Consider the following 16,290-nt stretch of genomic DNA (forward strand, 5'->3'; position numbering starts at 1 on the left):
ACCCACAGAGGTAATCTGGATAATACATATGCTTCCCACATTCCTGCCATGGGGTTGTCTTTGCCTCTACTGTGATGTCACAGAGCAAACCCCTATGTCAGCCAACCCCACCCATGATGCGACCTTGGTAACAGGATATACTGCACAGACCCTCCAGCCTACTGTCATACCACCTTAGCCCTCTGCTGGCAAGAGGGACCCTGATTTCATCTTCTCACCAGATCTTCATTCCAAGCAACGAAGTAAAACAGAGCAGAAGAGCCTTGGAAGTGAATGAGCAAAACTTCTCAACTGCTACAAGATGTTTATCTCACCCCGAAGGTAGGGACCCTGATATCTGAAACCCTTTCAGTATCTCATGGAGAGAGTCCTCTTTGACCCCTACAGGTGGGTTTGTAACACAAAACTAGGGAAATTCAATGATTTTATCTCTCACACTCATGTTACAGGGACTTTAAGAATGCTCTGAGTTAATCCTGCAGTGTTTATAGGAATAGATGGATTTATTTACAAAGATTTATTTACAAATGGAAAAACAACTCATTCCTACCACTTAGTTGTTTGGGAGAAAACCTGCTAAAGCCATATCTGGGTTTCTTTTTCTTTCACTAACCTCCAAACCATCATCTTTCTTTTTTTTGGGGGGGGGTCTTCTTCATCTTATGTCTCCTCTGCTTTCTACGTAGAGCAGCTTTAAGACACTGTTGCTCTATTTTCCTTTATTACATCTGTATGATTCCAAGTGCCAAAATCTGACTCCTGGTCAAAGTCCCAGTGATGGTGGCAAGTGCTGGAAATGCTTATCATTTCCATCTGTCAGAGAATGGTGGCCTAGCCCCACCTCACTGCCATCTCTGATCTTGAACATACAAGAAAGAAAAAGAGCAGTAACTTCAGACTCATCCAGTGTCGGAGGATCTGGGAGAATCTACATGGATCTTTCCAGAGTCCCAGACCCTTAACAGGGTCTCCTGATTCCACTTATTTAGGATAGCACATACAGCTGGAGTGATTTGTGTTTCATTTAAGGAAGTTGAGAACTGCCCAACTTCCAGCTAAATAAAAAAGCAAATGTATTTGCCTTTTCTGTATTAAAGGGAAAAATTGAAAGTTACAATTAGTCAGAGAATTAAAATGCGCACACAAAAAGATGCTGTAGTCACTGTAGTCAAAAGCAGAGCTAGAGATGCCAGAGAGCATTGAGAACAAACTCCACTGGCTCCCCAATGTGACTCCTCCAATCCTGATTCCAAAAGTCTGCCAGAGCTTAGAGTAAATTTTCTCTTTGATATTGGTTTTCAAAGAAAATCCAGGGGGAAAATCTGTTTCTTAATATACAGCTATAACATCTAAAATACTTCGACTCTATGAATTTATAGAAATTAAAGTTTGTTTTCTTATTTTTGTATGGGGTGAGGAAGAGGCCACACAGGAAGTGATCAGAACTTACTTCCTGAATCTCAATTCAGGGATTCCTCATAACTCGGGAGATATACTGGGTTTCTGGGGGTTTGAGCCTGATAAACTGCCTGCAAGGCAAATGCTTAACCCTCTGTACTATTGCTCTGGCTCCAGTCCCTGAAGTTCTGAGTATAGACACCATTAACTTGTGGCCTGGATGGAGCAAGTCATGTGTGGGATCAAGGACCCAGAGGATTTCTCTCCTGCAGGCTGGTTCTATAGATTCAAAGAGATGAAATTCACTTTCCTCTCTTGTTTCTGATCTTCACAGCACCATGCTGGACTTTTTTGTCCGAGGCAATGGTGCTCAGGGAGATTGTCACTTGCCCCAAATCAACTGTGCAGCCATGAGGGTTTGGGAGGTGAAGCATGACCTGAACTCAATATTCTGCAGACCCAGCAACCCCAAAATTCCAACTCTGTAAGGCCCAAGGAAAAGGATGTGAAGCTCGAGCTTTCCTTACTCTAAAATGGGGAGCCCAGGGTCTATCCCTGGAGGATCTGGAAATGCCTGGCTTGGGGAATTGTTTGCATGGCCACCTCACGCCTTCTGGCCCTTTGGCCGCCCCTTGGGTCCTTGCCCTTGAGAGGGTCCAGATTCTCACTTATTTCTCAGCGCTGGCAGGAAAACCCAGTCGGGAAGCAAGTACTTTTCGGGGCGGGCCCAGGAAAACAATGCGACCCATGCCCTGCCCGTCGTCCTGGCAACGCGCCCCACTGCTAGGCAACCGCACCTCCCTTAACAACGAGGAGGGATGGCGCGGTACTTAATCATCGCAAGGGCAAAGGGGGCGACTGGGCGGGGCTCACCCCATTTTCCGGGGGTGGGAAGGAGCTGGGAACGGGAAAGCAGCCGCAAGAGGGGCGCTCGCGGAATGAACACCCCGCCCAAGGCCACTTGTTAGGGCCCCACCACGCCCCGCAACCACCCCTCCTCCCAGCCCCAGGGCCCTGTCACCCGCGCGTGAGTCCTAAGCCCTACAGGATGTGCTGATGTGGCTGCGCCCCTGATTCACTCCAGCTGCTCGGGGCCTGGAAGAAAGGCGGCTTCCTCTGCTGGAAACGATTGCATTCGCCAAAAAGCCCTCCATTTCATTCCATTCCGAAGTGGAAAGGGAAAGCCCCCTCCCAGGGACGACACCACACACACACACACACACACACACACACACACACACACACACACACACACACACACACACACACACACACACACAGCTTTTCTTGTCTCACTGAACAGAGGAATTGCCAAAACTATTCCCCCTCCCCAGCCCTCCAATTTGTGTTAATGTGTAATAGAGTCCTACTGATAACTGAGCATATTGGGCCCAGGGGTCATATGACCCAAAGCAAGAGCAGCAGTGATGTTGATTGCCCTGTCTGCATCTTGGAGGCACTTTCCCTGAGGCTGGAAGGGCCATGTTTTTTGGGGGGCGGGGTGTCAGTTTCATCAGGTCTTGAGCTCTGTGGGAAATCAACCCCCTCCCGTTCTAATCAGGAGGAATTGCAATTCCCATGGGCCAATCTTAGGAAAACCATCTGTGTGGCACCATCTCTACCACTCTGGGAGATAAAAGTTAATCCTCCTTCATGAGTCATTGCTGTTTTTGAATTTACTCATCAAAAAGCAGGGCTCTTTCTACAGGTGGGAGGAAATGGATGGTTTGATGGCCCTATGTGGTCAGGCAGAGGACAAGCCACAGGCAGACCTGAGGCCCCTCTTGTTAGCTTCTCTACTTAAGCCTGTGGATTCTGTGGCTCCCTGGTCAGCAGCAGGACACCCTTCCCAGCTTATCTTGACGCACACTGGCTTCCTAAGAATGTTCAGAATGGCTTTCCCCTGACAGGCCTCACTTACTCCTGACAGGATGTCAGACTCAGTGCTGAGGATCCACAATGACTCAAACACGCGCGGCTTCCTGTAATAGTTGCTATATTGAGCAGCTTCAGTGAGCATGACCACAGGCATGTGAGGAGTTTCAGGAGAGGCACAAAGAGTATGACAGAACAGAGAACAGGGATTTGTGGACCAAAGCCAGGGACAGCTGAAACCTTCACACCATATCACTCCTGCCTGAACCACCAACAGGAGAATCAGTCCACAGGGCTGCCTCAGGAATGTGGCCTCTGAAATACATTGGCAGGGAGGGTAAATGAACCATTCTTTGGAAAAAGCAGCCATATTAGGGGGCTCAGGATCCCTTATCCCCACATTTGGCCTTAGGGCAGTGTTGTTTGCTCCAACCATCTTGGCCATTTTTTTTATTGCCTTCAATCTCAGTGAACTCATAAAACAATAAATTTAAATCCTGTTTACAAAGTGTGGGTGTCCCCAGACCATTGTTTCCCTTTATAACACCTAGTCACTATGGTTAGGGCAGAGAGTGCTGGGCAGAGAGTGACCCGGAAGCAAATTCATACGAGTATGTCCCAACACTTAACTTTATGATGTCATAAATGTTGAGTTTATGGGGGGACAGGAGGGTGTCATCCTGGCATGGTGACACTCCAATAAACCACAGTTAAGTTCTGCTTTGAAAGGTGGCATCGCCATATTGAGTCATGAGTTGAACGTCAACAAATATGACTGGGGTTGCTTTGACTAGCAATTATATATTCTGTCCTAGGAGAGGAGAGAGAAGGGCGGGGGGAATATGAATATGTCCAAATCACAATCAAGAAAGTTAGTGGGAAGCTGTACTCTGGTTTATCAGGCCAGGCCAAAAGAAAAAATGGAAAAAGAAAAGTTAGGTGTTGGGACCCCAGGAGGGAGCTGGTTGGACACAGCTAGCAAAACAGCAGTCGAGCAGTTGTTTAGGCTTTGCGGAAACTTGTTTTTTGGGGGGTTTTGATGTGTGTGTGTGTGTGTGTGTGTGTGTGTGTGTGTGTTTAAACACCCACTGTAACAAAAACCATTGAACACAAACTAAAAAAGACTCTTGGAAAGGGCCAGAACATATGGGGGAACCACTAAGCTAAAGCTTCATTAGCTTTGCTCTAAATCTATCTCTAGGACTCTTCCTAACACAGTAAAGCCAGCCCGTCCCATTTCCCTGGAGACGACTTTTAAAGCAGCAAGAGGGGGTGCGGTTTTAAGAGTAGAGGCCATAAAAACCGAAGCCATGGGCCACGCCAAATAGTGACTCAAGCGGGATGTGAGAAGTGTCGGCAAGTATTTTTAAAAGGGTGTAAGCAAAGAGGAGAAAAGAATTGTTCACTGTTGAGGGTGGAAAGGAGGCCACGAGGGCACAATGAAGTGGAGAAAAAATGCAGAAAAACTCATCAGGAAACGTTCACTAACAGGCTTTGCAGATACCGGGGAGCGGTATTTCCGCTGGGAAGTATTTGGGGATCTATCTCCTGAGTCACTAGAAAGGAACCAGCCGAAAAATAATAAGTGCTCGAGGAAACAATGCTGCCCAACTCTCCCCAAGGGGTGCGGCTGGCTCTCCCCAGAGTTCATTCGTAGCCCCAAATTCCAGGAGGGTGACACAGGGTGTCCTTGGAGATCTGCGTTTGGGGCAGGGCGGAGGCCAAAGGCGGAGAACTGGACCATATTCAGTTCCACCACCACCCGTGTGACCGGGAGACCCATGGGCAGCGAGCACCCCCCAGCGTTGAGGTGGAGAAGGGCACCCCCTTTGAATGGGCGATCCCTTTGAAGGGAATTGTGTTACATCAAATGAAGCGAGCGACACAGGACATATGACACATGGGCATTAAACTTGCTAACAGCAAGCTGGGATGAATGGAGAACTCCTTAGCACAAGCGACAGCCGACGACGCGCAACCAAAAATTCAGGGGAACTTACTGGAACGTGGCTGCACCCCTCAAAAATACGAACACAGAATGTACTGTGGTCAAGTCTTGAAAGAGCTAAGGCAGGGGATAGGTAGGGCAAGATATTGAGGATTTCCCTACAGCCAGCCATAGAGAGCCAACCGGCCCTGAAAGTTGTCCCTCAGTTCTCCGAGTTAAAATCTTGCAGTCTGTTCAGCCTTTTCCTTCGTTTCTAAGCTTCTGAGATCAGAAAAATCAGAAGTCTACCCCTGAATATAGAGCTTTCTAAAATTAGAGCTGGGCCTAGTCCCAGAGCGATTGCAGAGTCTCAGGGTGTTGCCAAGGAATCTTCACATTTTCCGAAGTTTCAAGGATGAGAAAAGGCCAGAATGAAAACTACTGGAACACAAACAAGGAACCTCTTGTCCTTCCAAGGGACCGATCACCAGTTGTACAACCTACCCCAAGTACTGACTTATTAGATTACTTTTACAGTTTCAAAATAACCTCAAAATCAAAAGTAATTTTTTAAGTAACACAAAAACTTCATAGAAATGTTTCCCATTCCTTTCTATGAAGATGGGGAAGGATGGTACCAAATTGTATAGTTGGGCCTAGAATTTCTAATCTTCCTGCCCTGAAACCCTACCCACCCCATCCTTACCAGACACCTACCCTCATCATCAAGAAAGGTCTGATTGATCCTTTTTAATGATATCACCTGGTATATGGGACCACCATGACACAAGGAAGCTATTCCTGGTCCCATGGTGCCTCAGACCAAAGACTTAAGAAAAGAGTAGAAAAATTTCATTTAGGGGCCGGCAAGGTGGCGCTAGAGGTAAGGTGTCTGCCTTGCAAGGGCTAGCCAAGAAAGGACCATGGTTCGATCCCCCGGTGTCCCATATGGTCCCCCGAGCCAGAAGTGACTTCTGAGCGCATAGCCAGGAGTAACCCCTGAGTGTCATCGGGTGTGGTCCGAAAAAAACAAAAAAACAACAACAAAAAAAGAAAAATCTTTGTCTTATCTGTCCTTGCTGAAGAAACAAGTTTGGTCCATTTTGCACCAACTACTCAGAGAATGGAATAAGAGGGAGTAGCAATGACCAAGCACTCATTGGAAGATACCTTTCTGAGAATATATGTTCTCTCATTGAGTTTAATCTCAGACCTCCACTGCCAAATGCCTGTGTGTCTTGCCAGAATAACTCTGCCTTGACCTCACTGTCAGTTATTGAGAATATTCAAGGTAGCATTTAATCAGGGGAAGAAAGAGCAGTGGAGGATTGGGAGGGGCAAGGAGTTTTACTTGTCTATAACATTCAACCAAAAGAATTTAGATCTCTCATGACATTTTTGGGACAACTTGGTCTTTGGACAAACTGCAAGATGCTGGAATAGCCTAGCTGCCCATTTTCATGCTCAGATAATCTATTCCATAGCATATTTTTGCACCTGATTCTTTTGAGAGGTACCTGTCTTCTCAATATCCTTATTAATGTAGGTTCACTGTTTTCTGTTTACCTAAATTGATAACAAGAATTTGTGAATTTTAGGCAACTAAATGTCCATCCTAACCAATTTGTGACACCTAGGCAACTATGGCCATCTTAATTATCTAGTGCCAGAGTACCAGGGAAGCTTCTCTGTCACTTTTCTATAAAGAAAGTTGAGTTTGTCACCAGAGTCAAAAACACCACTATTCTTGTGCTGACTACTTCTTTAATAATCACAAAGGCAACCATAAAAATTTGCACTAATTCTTCCAGTCCAAGAGTTATCTGGATCTTAGAAAGTAAAACTGTTTAAAGGGAGAAATAAAATGATGAGAAGGGTATGATAGGTGTAAATGATACTTCTTGAAAAGACTCTTGCCTGGTTTTTTACAACTTATCAAAATCATTTTAAATATGCCCTTGGGATCAGTCCTTGACAGACACCCATGGATTCAGTCTGAGCTTCATTCCAAATTATTTTTCATCTTTTGTTCCTCAAATGTTCTCTTCCTTAAATTAATTGACAACTGGATGACTCAAATATTTTGTTACCATGGTGTGGAGTTCAGTGTTATGTGTAAATAACTCACAGAATAGCATATAAGCATACGTAATTTGAAATGGATTGAGGGTAGAGTTCAAGTTTCAAGTAACAGGCTTTCAAGCCCAATAGAGCAAGAAAATAAAGATTAAAAATTTAAATAACCTATATTTTAGTTCTTTTTTTTTTTTTTTGGTTTTGGGGTCACACCTGGCAGCACTCAGGGGTTACTCCTGGATCTCTATGCTCAGAAATCACTCCTGGCAAGCTCGGGGGACCATATGGGTGCCGAGACCTTCTGCATGAAAGGCAAATGCCTTACCTCCATGCTATCTCTCCGGCCCCTATTTTAGTTCATTTTTTGTTTATAAAGAGTGATTAGATATACCATAATTAATAGAGATGTTTTAGCTGGTATTCTATTTTCTATTCAAATAATGGATAAAAATAATAGAAAAAAATGAAAATATTCTTTGAGCGACTGAAACAATATGAAAGTTGTCCTAAGCTTGATTCTTTCCTGCTTCCAATGTTGTGACTTTCCATACTTACAGTACCTTCAGTCTTCTAAGTTCCAATAGATGACTTGGTGAAACTGATCTGTTGAGTGCTTTAAAAGTAACTGATTGTTTTCCAGAAATTGCATCTATCATATGTCTTAAATGTTGATTTTTATCTACCTAGAATGTCTATTTTTCATTGCCTGGAAACAAAATATATGTTGGGTATGCCAACACTGGTGTAGTCTCTACGAGTCCTAACAATCTTACATCGCTAAGATAAAGTTCTACGATATTCTAACATTGCTAAGATAATGTATAGTGTAGAGAATGTCAGCTGGATAAGAGGGGCAAATTATGAGCAATCCCATTTAGCATGTCTTTTGTTTTTCACACCTCTCTGAGCTATGTAGATTTAGGTCTGTTCACTCTGCTGTGTGCCCTCCCCCTAGGTAGCTGTGGATTTCATTGAAGACCCTACTTTCCCACTCTTTGGTATTAAACATTGCAGGGCCTACCACCGTGAGGTCCAGACTTCACAGGTTATTCTTTCTAAAGCACATTAAATGGGGTGCTTGGGAATTATGTGTTAAATTAAAAACATGAATAGTTGTCTCTTTAGCTTTTCCTCTTAGACTAGAAATAATGTCATAAGGCAGGGGCTCCTACCAGAGCCATCAGGGCCTCACTTCTCCACTGCCCCTGCCTTTTGTGAGCCAGGCATGGTCACATCTTCAAATGTCCTCACAGGAGGATGCCTCCACCAGCACAGAGCTGTGCAGCACCACACACTGGCTCTCAGAGATCAGTGGCAGGGGATGAAAGTGGGTTCCCAGTCACCTGCTTTCTCAGATCTGTGTTCTATCTCAAATATTGTCTTTTAGTCTTGAGGCCCCTTGAGATTCAGCTTAACGTTCGATAGTAAGAGGGAATCTAAGCCCCTGTCTGCCTCTCAGAGGAATCTACAATGCAGGAACAGGAACCCATATCTCTCACACACACCCAACTGACATTATTACAATAACAAAAAATCTAGCAAGCAACCATTTCTGGACTTGATTGAAGAGAGAGCCAGATATGATGCCCATGCATTGCATCTGGTGCAAGCCTCCAAGGCTCAGCCTCACTATGAATCTCTGTTCCTGATTTACCATTCATCTACCAGCTGCTTGGGGTTGTATGGGTAAAGGTCAGGATTGCAGGGTCCCACCCAGGACTAACACTTGGAGCAGGAGGAAGCACCGTGAAAGGAGCTTACTCTGCTCTCTCCTGGTAGGTGGTTGTCCTGTAAGGAAGGAAGACACAACACAAGCGAGGTTCCCTCTTGCGATGGTCAAAGAGAAGTCCCACTTCCTGTGGGTGGCCTTCCCAGTCCCACTCCCAGTGGGCGGACCCACTCTAGAGCTGGTCCTGAAGCCCTGAAGCCTCTGGGCTGGGACACCCAGGCCTTGCTTGGTGTGCATCCTGAACTCCCTGTGAGAGGGATGGGGTTGCCCTTCCATCCCAAGCAGAGATACAACCCAGTTCCTCTTCCCTTGTGTCTGTTACAGATGGAGCTCCCGAAGGCCCTCTCTGTCCGGAGAACATTCCTATCTGCCATCTTCCACCTGCTATCACGCCTCCCCACAGCACCCCTGCTCCGCCAGCTCTGGTTTGTGGGCACACCGCAGGTGCCCCAGCCCCTGTGCCGGGAAGGTGTGGCAGCCAAGCTCGATGGCCTGCAGATGCCCCTGGATTGCCGCCGCTCATCATCCCAGGCGCTGGTGCACCGCAGGGAGAATGGGGATGCCTGGCTCGCCCAGCGCTCCCTCCGGAATGTCCTGTGGCTATCCAATGAGAAAATCCTGGAAGAACCAGGTTGCTGCCTCGTCCCCGCTGCCTGGTTCCCCCCTCCCTCCCCAAAGGGACCATATGCGGGTAAAGAGCTGCTAGTGCTCCCCTTTTTGGGACCCCCCCTTAACCCCTTTCCCTCGGGGCTCCCTAGAACTAGTTCAAAGCCCTGAGACTTTTCTCTCTGTTCCCCAGTGACTGTCTGATTTTAAATGGTGCCTAAAGGGCCCCAGCAGTAGTCCTTGCTCTGAGTATTTCCTTTTTGGGCCCTTGGAACCGTTGTTAAGAAAAAAATCACAGAGAAACCACCATTTATTTCCAAAGCACTGGTCTGCCAGCTGCCACCTTCTATGACTGCCTTCTCCAGAAGCCTTGGTTTGGCCTTTTGTGAGATAGATAGATAGATAGATAGATAGATAGATAGATAGATAGATAGATAGATAGATAGATAGATAGATAGATCTGAGAGAGAGATAAAGAGAGAGAGAGAGATAGATTGAGATAGATAGATAGATAGATAGATAGATAGATAGATAGATAGATAGATAGATAGATAGATAGATAGATAGATAGATAGATAGATAGGGAGGGAGGGAGGGAGGGAGGGAGGGGGGAGGAAGGGAAGGAGGGAGGAAGGGAAGGAGGGAGGAAGGGAGGGAGGGAGAGAGGGAGGGAGGGAGAGAGGAAGGGAGGGAGGGAAGGAGGGAGAAAGGGAGGGAGGGAGAGAGGGAGGGAGGGAGGGAGAAGGATGGGTGAATGGATATACATAGATAAGATTTCCAGATCATTTGCTAAAAGGGATTTTGAATTCTAAGCACCAATGTGAATGATGTAAAAGATCAGGGAGGAGCTGAAAGATGGAGCAGAATGCTGGCACCCAGGTCCTGCATGCTCTGGTTCCTGAGTCCTGATGATCCCACACTTACCAATGGGGTAACCCAGGAGGTCTCCATGCACCATAGTGGCCCTGCCAGCAACAAGGTATCACAAGGCTTAAACACTGAATGTCAGGCCCACAGCTTCAGGTCACAGAGTGCCCAGAATGGACTGCAGGCCCCTTTCACTACTTAGGGCAAAGCAGCTGAATACCAATCTCCCATGTCAGCGCTGCTCAGCTTGTACTGACAATGCAACCAGGTATAGAGGTCAACATGTTTTGTAGTACTCCAACCTGGCACCCTGGGACAGAGGAGATCCCTTTTCGGCTAGAACACACCTGTGGAGACTTGCTGAAGCCCAGAATAATTTGCAGTTCCCAATCGCAATGTGGGCTGAGCGAGGAAAGGAGATGGAAGAGAAAATCAATGTGTTTACATTTTAAATAAGCGGTTACGGTGCCATAACTCCAGGTTTAGGCAGGGAAACCACTTATCCAGACCAAGCAATTTGGTGGTGCTGGTCTCGGCCATCCACAGTTCAGAGACTTTTTTTTGACTAGGGAGATGGCACAAAGGCTGGAGCACAGGCTTTGCATGCAGGTGCTTCAGATTCATGCCCTCATATCAAATGGTCCCCTCAGGACTTCCAGGAGTGGCAATAATACTAATACTGATGATAATAATGATAATAATAATAATAATTAATTGCTAACTGCCCAAGGGCAGACCCTGGAGTAAGAAACTCTAACGTGGAAAATTATTAAATCCAATGGTCCAGAAGTACAGAGCGCCGGGCCCCTATGTGTTGCAGGGCAGAAGTGCCGACATGTCAATGAATTCACACCACCAGCCCAGAGAGTTGAGAAAGGAATACTGGAATTTACCACGCTGCAAGGCTCATGTCACCCCACTCTCCGACTTGGAGGCCAGCGGTTGATGGAGAAGGCATTCCTCCCCCACCCTCCCTCAGGGCTCGTGGCAAGTACGTACTTTGATAACCAACTCAATGCCATGGGGTTTGGGCTCTGGTTCTCTATTGCTGTGACCTCCTGCCTTTCTCTTCAATCTCTCAAAATGGCCAATTCTTTGCAGGGTAACCTTGTCCCCATGCAGGAAGTAAAGACAAAGCAGGAACCAGTAGAGTTCACAAATAAGGACACACACACACACACACACACACACACACACACACACACACACCAATTCAAAGGAGAATCCCCTCTTTACCCAGTTGCTCAGGGATCTGTGGGGAAACCTTCCAGTTTTTTTTTTCTTATTTTTCTGTGTCTGAGGGAGAAGGAGGGTAGAAGAAAGGGCAACAAAAGTGAAAATCGCTACAGGATTTTGTAAGAATTGCATGATTGTATCTCCTGTCTCCCTAGCAGACTATAGAGCCAGGTTATGGGGTATAGATGAAGCAGTGAGCACAGCCAAGGCATGAAATGAGACAGACACTGCAGTTAAGACTGAGGCCCTGCTGGTCAGCACTGCCCCTTTCTTTCCAACTGTTGCCTCAGCTTTCACCTCTAATGGGGTTATCCTTATACCCTTCCCCAGGGTATAAGGTCTCCAGCTCACTTACCTATTGGGGTAAAATTTCCTGCTGCTTATTGTTCATAGACATCCTCTGCTTATCCCTGGGAGTCATCGGACTTGAATTCATCAGTTTCCTCCTCTTATTAATGAATCTTCGTCTTACTGGAAGCCCAGGCTGTAGACTCCAGCTAAGTACGCTTGTGACTGTCTCCTCCATCCAGTCAGGTGAGCTTGGGCTGGTAGACAGATGAGTCCCTGAGGTGCTGGGTAAAAGGGAGACAGGCCAGACTAGGCCTCTGCACTTGGACATTTGAGGAGAGTGCTTCTCTGAAAAAAAAAATCACTATAATTTTTGCACCATGATTTGTCATGCTCTTTGCATGAGTTTTCCACATGCAAAGTTGGTAGGTTTCCTTTGGCCTGGTGACAGTTTACTTTTGTTTTGTTGGTTTGTTTTTGTTTTTGTTTTCAAAATAGTTGGATGTGATCATAGACACAGAGAAGATAAAGGGGAGGGGTGTGGTCCTGGGTGCAGCATGAACAACACCCCAGGTTTTCCCTCCCACCCCATCCCAACTGGGCTCTAAATCCAGAGCACATGAGGGTCTGTGCAGAGCAGCTGCCCTGAAAATGACATCATTGTGTGGGTAGCACCATCAACCACAGGCTTCACCTAAGGAAAAAAAATGACTGGTAGCCCCCATGTGGTAGGCAAGTTTCCAGGCAACTATTAACTAGGGACCTGAAGACAGGAGGCCACATAGACTGCAACATCTACCCCAGCTACCTACTCTAGACCTTATGCCTTCTCCCATGCCCAGATCCTTTCCCTTCTTCTCGTCCTTCATCCCCATGACCCAGAAGCCTTGGGTTGGACCCATCTGACACAGAGCCAAGCTTTGATTCTCCATATTTAGTCCAGTTGATGGTGCGGCCATCCCTGCTGTGCATGTGGTATTGGGAAATGAGATTGATGCTGGAGAGCTTATAGAATTTCCATTCTGTCTTTGATGGTCATAATTCAAATACAGAAGAGCAGAGACATGGAGAAGTATCCTTAAAATGTGAATTGAGTCTTTATTCCCTGGGATATATCTCACTCAACTGAAGTGGCAATCAAACTCATACATACCCTACATCCCAAATCATCCTCAGAGTTTTAAAAAACAAGTTGGTGACTTAAAAGGATGTTCTTCCTGGAAGAGAACACCCAGAACCAGGCTCCATTCTTGATTCTAAAGGAAGCAGCATAGAACTATTTGTACAGAGCACTTACCCCTCTTCTCATAAAGACATGTCATTCATTAGATGCCCATCTTTTCACTACTTGCCACCTCCAGACTTGCTTTGCAGACTCATCATCTTATACCCTCTGTGGCTCTTCATGCTGTCACTGGCATCACAAATGTCTAGTGCCTGCAGCCTGAGTGTGGTCCATCAGAAACCACAGACAGGAACATGCGGTGCCAGGGCAAGGCCCGCCTTTAACCATCCCTTGGTCTCATGAGTAACCCACTAATCTCTCCCAACTTCCTGTTTTTGGGGCTTCCCAGAACACAGAGATTTAGGGCCCGCCACAGTCTTAGGAATGTCTTTGATATGGTCCCCCCAAGGTCCTGGTTGTGCTTGATTGTATTCAACCACAACCGCCAGTTTCTGGGGCCAAGAACTGCACTGTTTACATGAGCTGCCGATGCCACTAATGCCTCCAGTCTGAGATGCTTCGGGACTTGTAGTCAGTGTTTCTTGAACGCTGCTACAGAAGCACTTTGGGAACTCTTGAGAGGGCCTAATGCCCAAAAGGAAGATGAGGAGCAAGAGATAATATGGCTCCCTGAGACCTAGCAAAGGAGCATTTTCGATTTGAAGTGGGTGGGAGGTTAATGGGAAGTGTATTCTCTAGGGGCCTGACATGAGTGCACTGAGCTACAGAGCTGGGGCAATGGGAAGAGATTCAAGGTAGTGCTACTTAGGAAAGAGGAGTCAAAATTGATTTTTATTTCCAGAACTACAACACAATTCACTATACTCCTCGTCTTCCTTAGCACCTAAGCCGGCCCTTTTGACTATAAAACCTCAACAATGTCCTACCATACAGCCCACCTACCATGCTTAATGTCCCTTGGGCCCCTCAGTCCCCAAGTCCTAGGGCAGTGGCCTAGCACCCCCTGGAAGAAAGATGGATTCCTACCACCAGATCCTAATTGCTTTTTGTTTGTCTGTCATAGCAGAGCCTGGGTTTCCATCACTTGTAGTATCGCACCGGCTCCCACCGCCTTCAGTACGTCTGCCAAGATCAATTGTAAGCTCAGTAAGCACTTCAGAGAAGCCCCCGGCTGTCCATCTTGCCACAACCAGCAGAGCGTCCTTCAGCCGCCATCATGCGTAGCCCCTTTCCCAGTCACCAGGCCCACCACGGGCACATTGGTGCAGTCTCCAATTGTTGCATCTACTCTCAGCTGCCCCAGAGGCGTTTCCTTGCAAGGCTTGTCAGGTGCTAAGCAGAGCAGCAGCAGGGCCATCTCTGAAGAGCCATATTTAGGAGTAAGAGGGTTTGGAGATTAGGCTGAGCCCGAACTTACACACCTGTTATCAATGTGCTTATACCAAAGCTGTCTCTTAGTGGTTTCTGAGGTTGGGCTGGGGCAAGGTGGGGGGGGGGGGTTTGCCCCATTTCCACACACACCTCACATATTCCCAAGCCCCCTTGCATCCTCCCATTCATTACTGACTATAAGCCAGTTCTGGAACTCATGTCAGAGTCAAGCCAGCTCCATCTCTCTGCAAAGAGACATATTCCATCCATAGAGCTCAATAGAGTACTTCTCTTGCCATGGGGCACTGGGACTGTCTCAGAAGCTAAGAAGGAGACAAGATGTGGAGGACTGAACCCAAATGATGCCTGAGCATCCGGGAATGGTCCAGTTCCTGAAATGGTACCTCAAAGCCCTTCAGATGGGGTTCACTGGGGCGACTCTCCTCTTGGGCAGCCTCCTTCAGCATGTTCTACCTACCCCAGGAGACACAATCCTTGTGCCAAAAAGAAGAGGCTCACACATGGTGGCTCCTTTACCGAGTCTTTTATTTGTTCTGGAACAATTCACATTTTGAATAGTGTTTCCTGACCACATTCCAGCCGGCTGCTCTTCCAAAGAACAGCATTCACATTTGTGGGGGTACCACCTTGCCACATGGGTGTGGGGAGAGGAAGGAATCGTAGGGACAGGAAGTAGGGAAAGACAGTCTGTGGTTTCTGGGGGTGATGGCGCTGGAAAAAAATAGGAGCCCTCTGTCTCTGAGACCCAGGGTTGATACACCTGTTCAGGGGCACACATCTGACAGATGGGGCCCTCCATTTGATGTGATAAGACCCTCCATCTCTAGTCACCACTGACCCTAGCTGTCCTGGTCACACCAGGGAATAAGCTCAAACTGGTTATAGTGGGTATAGTGAGGAGAGAACACCATGAAGGTTAAATAGTGCGCACCATATGTTATGAGAGATTTGGACACTCCTCTCAGGCCCCTTTCTGTATACCTGAGAATGTCCAGCACAAATAGTTTCTGTCCAAAACAGCTTCCAAAATGTGCCCTCAGAAACCACCAAGAGTGGCCGCCTTCTGGAAGCCAGACCAGGACTCATCCCACACACACACCTACCATGGCTTGGCCACAGATACAGAGGGCACCAACACACCAAAATTTAGATTTAAATTCCAATTAGACCCTTAAATTCTCTACTAGACCATACTGGATCTGAGGCTTCTCTGGTTATTCCTTAAAGAGAACCTGGCCTCAACCCCATATAGTGGCCCCCTCAAGCTATTCCTCAGGCTACCATAGCAGCCGAACCCACTAAGGCCTCCCAAAGGCTGGAAACCAGATTTACTTTCAGGGTCTGAGGTCAAGGACAAAGAGGCAACCCCCACAAGGTCAATCCTACAGGTCAGAACTCAGTCAGGCCTCTGTATCCTTTGGCTACTTCCTGTTGCTAGTGCCTGCTTAGGGGTTCAACACAATCCATCTGGAACTTTAGCTTTCTGGAATCTCTGGATTTCTCCAGAATCCTGTTATTAACAGAAGCTTAAATAAATTTAAAAAATAATAGAGACCCTGAGCAACAGGCATGGATGACCTAATGAGAGGCAAAGATGCCCTTCACCAGCTAATGGGCTTCTGGCCATGTCAGCGCTGACCTAGAAGTAAAGCAGAGAGACTCAGCAGAACTTTGATACAGAAAGGGGAGAAGGAGGGCCTGCAAGGGATG

At 46.8% G+C, this 16,290-nt stretch overlaps 1 protein-coding gene across 1 annotated transcript; it reads left to right on the forward strand.

Moving 5' to 3' along the window:
* Positions 1–273: 273 nt before the first annotated feature.
* Positions 274–12,274, forward strand: GSG1 (germ cell associated 1). Its single transcript, XM_049782905.1, has 4 exons — positions 274–321; positions 9,330–9,636; positions 11,299–11,469; positions 12,108–12,274. The coding sequence occupies exons 1-4, from the start codon at positions 274–276 to the stop codon at positions 12,272–12,274; spliced, it is 693 nt and encodes a 230-aa protein (XP_049638862.1).
* The last annotated feature ends 4,016 nt before the right edge of the window (positions 12,275–16,290 follow it).

The sequence above is a fragment of the Suncus etruscus genome, chromosome 11 (genome assembly GCF_024139225.1).
Source record: "Suncus etruscus isolate mSunEtr1 chromosome 11, mSunEtr1.pri.cur, whole genome shotgun sequence".
Lineage (NCBI taxonomy): Eukaryota > Metazoa > Chordata > Mammalia > Eulipotyphla > Soricidae > Suncus > Suncus etruscus.